Source organism: Haplochromis burtoni, unplaced genomic scaffold, assembly GCF_018398535.1.
Source record: "Haplochromis burtoni strain Fernald_Lab_line unplaced genomic scaffold, NCSU_Asbu1 Contig_1684, whole genome shotgun sequence".
In the NCBI taxonomy this organism is placed as follows: Eukaryota; Metazoa; Chordata; class Actinopteri; order Cichliformes; family Cichlidae; genus Haplochromis; species Haplochromis burtoni.
The window spans coordinates 6,874-13,465 of record NW_024584045.1 but is presented as its reverse complement, the minus strand read 5'-3'; the positions used below and the strand labels follow the sequence as shown (position 1 = coordinate 13,465).

At 41.6% G+C, this 6,592-nt stretch overlaps 1 protein-coding gene across 1 annotated transcript; it reads right to left on the bottom strand.

Annotated features, from left to right (window-relative positions):
- Positions 1–371: 371 nt before the first annotated feature.
- Positions 372–4,992, bottom strand: LOC102297009 (butyrophilin-like protein 2). Its single transcript, XM_042217206.1, has 5 exons — positions 4,923–4,992; positions 3,330–3,680; positions 2,224–2,550; positions 1,827–1,954; positions 372–1,622 (listed from the first exon to the last, which is right to left on the bottom strand). Exons 1-4 carry the CDS (start codon positions 4,951–4,953, stop codon positions 1,851–1,853), a joined length of 813 nt encoding a protein of 270 aa, XP_042073140.1. The 5' UTR covers positions 4,954–4,992; the 3' UTR covers positions 372–1,622; positions 1,827–1,850.
- Between the last annotated feature and the right edge of the window lie 1,600 nt (positions 4,993–6,592).

Below are 6,592 nucleotides of genomic sequence, written 5' to 3'. Positions count from 1 at the left end.
ACTGTGCAGACCCAGATCACAGTCTGCTGGGTCATCCTCTAAAGCTGGTGGTGGAACCTCCGTAGGTGAGCAGTGATGGGCTTGATCCAGGACCCAGGTATTGTCCAGGGGCTCGCAGCAGTGATAATGCTTTAGCTGGTCATGCTGGGCAACTTTCACTTTAGACCTTGGGTTCAATTCACTTTAGAGTGAATTCACAGCACACAGCATCTATCATAGCTCTGCTCTAGGTTAATCATAGTATTGTTGTAGTTCAAAGAGATCATAGTTTTGGCTTTTGCTCCAAGTTTATTCCTATTGAAATGTTAGTTTAATTTTGCTCACAGTTTTTCACAAGTAAGACTCCAGACTTTAGTTATAGTTACTTTATTGTCAAGTCTCATTGGTTAAATGAGTACAGTACTCTCTGTATATAGTAATCATTGTCCTTAATGTAAATATGTAAGAAAAATTGTGTATGTTTCTGTTCTGTGTCCTGTGTCCTGTTTGTTTGTATATGTGTCTTTCTGGCTGCTGTTACAACCAAATTTCCCCTTGTGGGACAATTAAAGGATTATTCTATTCTATTCTTAAATCATCAGGCACCTTGTGTGTAGTTCAGCCGTTGTGTTTTCACATTACTTCACTGTAAATAAAGTGTGTGTTCCTTTCATTCTCCGTGCCTCCTGTGCCGTTCATTCTCCTGATGTACGCTCGGCCGTGACACTCCTAATTCTTTAAACATCGATCTGAACGTATGAAACCACAGAGTGAAGCTTGACTAACATCTTTTGAGCTGCTTAATCTTTGGATTCCTACCATATATTCAAAGACCAAGGCAAGAACACAAGTACACACACTGAGAAACAGCCAGAGTTAGCTAGTTTAACGTGACCATGTGAATAGCTGACAGAGGAGGTGGGAATGCAGGAGAGCACAAACACTGGGAGCAGGGAAATTCTACTTTGTTAAATTTTACATGCTAGAAGTGCACGTAACCTGGCAAGGATGCTGATGTAGATGCTAATTAGCACTAAGCTAACTCTGTTACAGAGTGTTAATATCGTACACGGTCCCTTTTCAAACAAAACCAATTAGATAAAAATAAAAACAGCACCTTTAATATTATTATCATCATTACTCCAGGATACAGGGTAAAGTGTTTCTTTAATGTGGCCCACACGTGCTCCTTCTGTGGACCTGATTTCATTGGTTAGCTGTTTAAACCAGTAAGTACCACCAACAAAGGCGGCTCACGACCAAACCAATATGTATATTCCCAAAAACATGCTCTCAGCTGGTCACAGTTCAGCAGCTAACCTTATAATAAGCATCATATAGAAATGTTAAACAGTGAGATTATCTAAACTGTGACATGAGTGCAGTGTAAACATGCCAACTTCAGGAACTTATCTCAGCTGCTGCAGGACAAGAAACATGTCTTTGGACTGTAGGAAGCATAAAGCAGCCAGTGGACAGCATGAGATCCAGTATTAAGGACAAACTGCTTTGATCTCAGTCTAACAGGCTGGTTTATCAGTCTACTTTAGGCTTCACTGACACACGTGGACCATCACACATTTGTAGTGACTGTCTTCACTCCACTGTGGCCTCCTGAAGACCGACCTCTCCACTTTCACTGCCTAAAGAACAGAAAGGACACAGAGCAGAGCATAAGGACAGACACATGTGAGTGTGACCCTCCATCATCTCCTCTGCTGTGTAACCAGCAGCTCCTCACCCCTGCGTCCAGTGTTTCTCTGACTTAGAGCTCAACTGCTTGATCTATAAGGCGGTTTGCTTTTTGCTAAAGACACACAGACACACAGAGACACAGAATCACATACCTTCTTTTTAGCCGTCTTCTACCATCAATATTTGCGAACACCCAAGCGAAAGCCCACAGGAATAGAAATGATGATCGCAACAATGACGCATGCCACTGTGATTATTGTTATGTTGTTGGATTTGTATTCTATCAATAAGAAAAGACAGAAGCACAAAATCAAAACCCAGCACATCTGAAGAAATGTCCCACCAACGTGCCCTGAACTCTGAGCTGGATCTTTAGTACTGACTGCTAGATTGGATCACCTGGAGGGTTGCCCTGCTGTGACTGGTTGTTAGGTTACAAGTGTGACCTTCTGTCATGCTCTGATGGTGGCATTTCTTTTATTTCTTTCTTCATTTTTAGTTCACTCATAACACTTGATTCAGATATCAGTATGTATCTACAGCACTGACCTCTGACATAGAGCTTCACTTGTTTCATCAGCAGGATGTTTCCCTCCCTGCTGTAGACGGTGCAGGTGTAGATGTTTGTGTCTTTCTCTGTGGGGCGGTCCAGGAACAGACTGAGGTCTCCAGTTTTCACCAGGTTTGCATACATCTCTGTTCGGCCTCTGTAATCCTTACTCTGTTCAACTGGCTGGTCCAGGCCATCTTGAAATACATGGACCCTATGATCACCACTGTCCATCCACTCCACTTTTGCATCTTCAGCCAGATGAAGTGTGGTTTTGCAGGGCAGCTGGACAGACCCCACCCCTGAATCCACCTCCTCTCTGTCAGCTGAGAGCACAACAAAGCACATCATGAGCTGTACAGACAGAAGAAAATCCTGAAGTTCATCTTTACTGCAGATCAACCAGGTGTCCTTTCTGATGAACTGTGATGCAGGATTTAAATTGAAATCAAAGAACTGAAGATCGCTGATGGACTGTGTGATATTCAGCTCCTGCACAGTAAAAATGAATGTATATAGTTTTGCGATGGCCAGTGGCTGAGCTGTGGTCTAGTTCAAAAAGCAGTAGATTGCTTCTGTGTGTGCCTTTGATGATTACTGACTTCATCAGAGGGGACTCTAGAGACTTCACTGAGCTTTGAGGGCACCACCTCCACGTGTGCTTCACTCTGTGTTTTCTGGCATGTGAATTAGACACTTAGTCAGAATTACTTGATCTCACACTCTGGTATCGTTCAACATTGTTTCTCAGCATGCAGCACATTTTGAATTTCCCTGAAAAAGAACCAACAAGTCTGCAGGAATGAAAGAAAACAGAAGATAATCTCCTTGCAGATGAAATAAATGTAGCTTCAAATGCAGTTATTCTTACATTTGAACCGTTGGTCTGACCAGTGAATGTGATCAAAGGCGGGATTCAGATTTCCATGTTTTGGTGGGAGGTTTGTGTTCAGCTCTTCCAGTTTGCTAAAGTTTGGGTGAGTGACACAGAACGACTCATGAACTGCATTATGGGTACTGTAGTATAAGAGGATAAACAGACATAGACCTCTGAAGAGTATTGACCTTTGACCTGGAATTATAGGTGTTGAGGTTTGTGGCTGACCTTTGACCTGCAGCTGTACATCTGTCAGTCTCCGTTCTTTCCTCCCATCACTGAGGGTGCAGCTATATTTGCCGCTGTCGGTCAGTTGTGGTTTTCTCAGAGTGAGGCTGAAGTCTAAAGAGTCCAGAGCATCAGGCCTCATCGACGTGCGCCCACTGTAACGCCGGTTTTGTCCTTTAAGATCATCTCCTTCTTCTCGTCGTACGTGGACGGTTGTGGGATCGAGATCATTGCGGGTCCACGTCACTGTGGGATTGTCGTCAGGTATAAAACCTGAGTGCTGACAGGGCAGCTGGACAGACTCTGCCTCTGTATTTCCTTCTACCTCCACAGCCAGAGCATGCTGGGAAACTGAGGACACAAAACAAAAAGAGCACAAATTAACTGCATGCTGTGGGTTCAACCATCCTCAAATCAACAACAAGGCACTTATCATAGATGGTTTAGTCATCTTAGTAATAATAAAGTATAACATATGTTGGCTCCTGATGATGGCTCCTGGGAACATTCAGGTTTCTTCTTCTAGTTCCCTGTGATGAGTGGAGGACATCGTCAGGAGATCCGACCCTGAAAGTTCACTAGAGGATCAGCCACAGCTGAACACTGTGGATTTTACATGTTGGATTTATCATTTTGGCTTTTCTCTGCTCATTTTTACCGTGTTGGATTTTAACCTCCAAGGATTTGGTTCCCTTCCTGTGGGATTATATCCACACAGATCAGAGATTAGTGCATCTCCAGACCTCAACGTGCTCCTCATCCTCTCTCCTCTCCAGGTCAGCATTAGAAATCACCATTAGTAGATTCATTAGATAAGAATAATTTAGGTGATTTGATAGACTGGTAAAACCTCTGGCCTTAAAACCTAACAGATCCTTGGGGCCTATTTTACAGGCGACTAAACTATAACCTGGTCAGTTATCAAGTTCACAGATTTAGAGCAGCTGATGATGGATGTGACTGAAGGTGCTTGGCTGCAAGGCCACCCTGGCAAGCATAGCTTTAGTGAAAGCAGGATCCACATTCGGACAGCAGTCAGAGCTGGGTGAGTCTCCTGCCCTCCTCCACCCGAGCTCTGTTTCCCTACTGGCAGTGATACTCGTGGGATCAGAGACTTCGACCTATAAGCAGAGAGCCGTTCCAGACTTTCCTGTACTGGGGTTCATAGTACAATCTACAGCAGAGCCCGTGGTGCTCTTTCCTTATCCCTGTATTTAGTTTAGAAATGGTGCAAAATTCTCATATGGATACAAATTTTGTAACTGTTAAGTTACGTCACTGAATTTACATGTAATGTATGTACATGTTTGGCCCTGTGTAGATTAAAGAACATCCAAAATATATTAAAGCTTGTGCACCGAATTTTAAACTCAGTAAAGGTGGATGCTGTACAATCAATCCACCTTAAAAACAAACAGGTCAAATAAATCATCAGACCCTCCAAGTTACCACCATACCCATGCCTGTTCTGACCACAGCTGTGACTAGATTTTAAATAATGATGACAATCACTGCATCATTGACAGTAACAGCATTTCACATGTATAAATACAGTAAATGATTCATATATAACACCTGTGATAATAACATTACCGTTCATGAGGAGCAGAAATAGCAGAAACATCTTCCGCCTGGTGTTTCTGTTAAATCTTCAGCAAACACAATGAAACACAACCTAAACTCACTGACAGCCAGAACAGAAACTGCTGACGCACAAAGAAAAGTTTACTTTCACTTCCAGAACAGTCTCTGTGTGTATACCACAACTCAGGAACAATAGGACATGAGGGTACTTCTGACACTGGAAACAACATCTCACCGATTTCACAGTTAGACAGTAAAAGGTGTTCACATTTTTTTACAGTGTAACATTAGATGATACCTGTTTGTCCAATTCAAACATCCGATTAAACTTCAAAGTTTTCTTTAAAGCAGTGTTTTCTTTACACACAAACTCACTGGCTTCACTTTAAGTTAGTGATGAAGTGGACTTATGTCTCTTTACTACAAATATAAACACATTTCATTGTTTCTGAAAATGATCAAAGTAAAAAATTCAATAACGCTCTATGAACTTACATCTTGACTCAGTTCCTGTTCTTGCTTCCCATCTTTAAACTTCTTCTCCTTTTCTGTCTCAGTTTGAAACACAGGCCCTTTTATTGTTGTTAACTAAGCGTAAGGACGCATGTGCGTGATGTATCCTGGGCTGTGATATAGTGCCTCAAGTGGCCTGTGTGGGTAAGACAGGGAGGATCCAAGAAAAAAGACGAGGGACCCTCAGAGGCCTCTGTGTGTAATAATCTAGCTGATCCTTGTGAAGGAAACGCTCCATATGTTGATATTTTATCTCCTTGTAATCAGTCAGCAGGTGATATTTTATTACACAGCAAACTCAGAACACTAGTTGTGACTACAGCAGAGAGCTCATCTGTAAGTGTACCAGGGTTACAGTCCATCTCAGTTAAATGCTTGCAGGCTGCTGCCATGATGTCTGTACTGTTGTTTGACCTCTTCGAAAGCTAAATCATACTCACAAAGAAAACAAGCCTGAGGACACGCTGATGCAGGAAATCCCACCAACACCAGCTCTCTCACTAACTGAAGGATTGCAGAATTAATCTATTTTCTGTTAAATTTACTGAAGCTTGTCCAAAAGCAAAGCAAGAAACAGAGTCCAGACTGATTTATTGATTTTATAAATGGAGGCCATCTCTGTGATCATTTACACTAAAACCATCGTAACCAAAACATTTACAGCACTTGTTATCAGCACATTTGTTCTTAAACTTGGAGACAGTTCAGAATCAGTCATCTTCCTTTGCTGCAGCCACGTCTCACATCAGCTGTGGGTTTATGAAGGCTGAATGTTTCTGAGGATCAGAATATGGACGAGTGTTTCACACGTGGATGTCATACAGTACACAAAGAGATGTTTATTCTTTACACACCAGAGAGATGAGTCAGCTCAAAGGTGTGCAGGTTTAGGAGAAGCCTTTGTTCTTAGACTCAAACAAACCCAGAAACATATTAGTAATCAAACATATCCTAAAACTTCTAGCTTGCTAATGTTTGTTTGTGTGCTTTTATTTTGAACATGTTAACATAATAACAACTAAAAAAACACACACACACACACACATAAACCAAAGCAGCATAAGGAGAACAGAATAATAATAGAATAATATTAATAATAATAATAACAAAAAAATCAAAATCTAATATCCTAATCATAATAAATAATTGAGCTAATTTAATCCCAC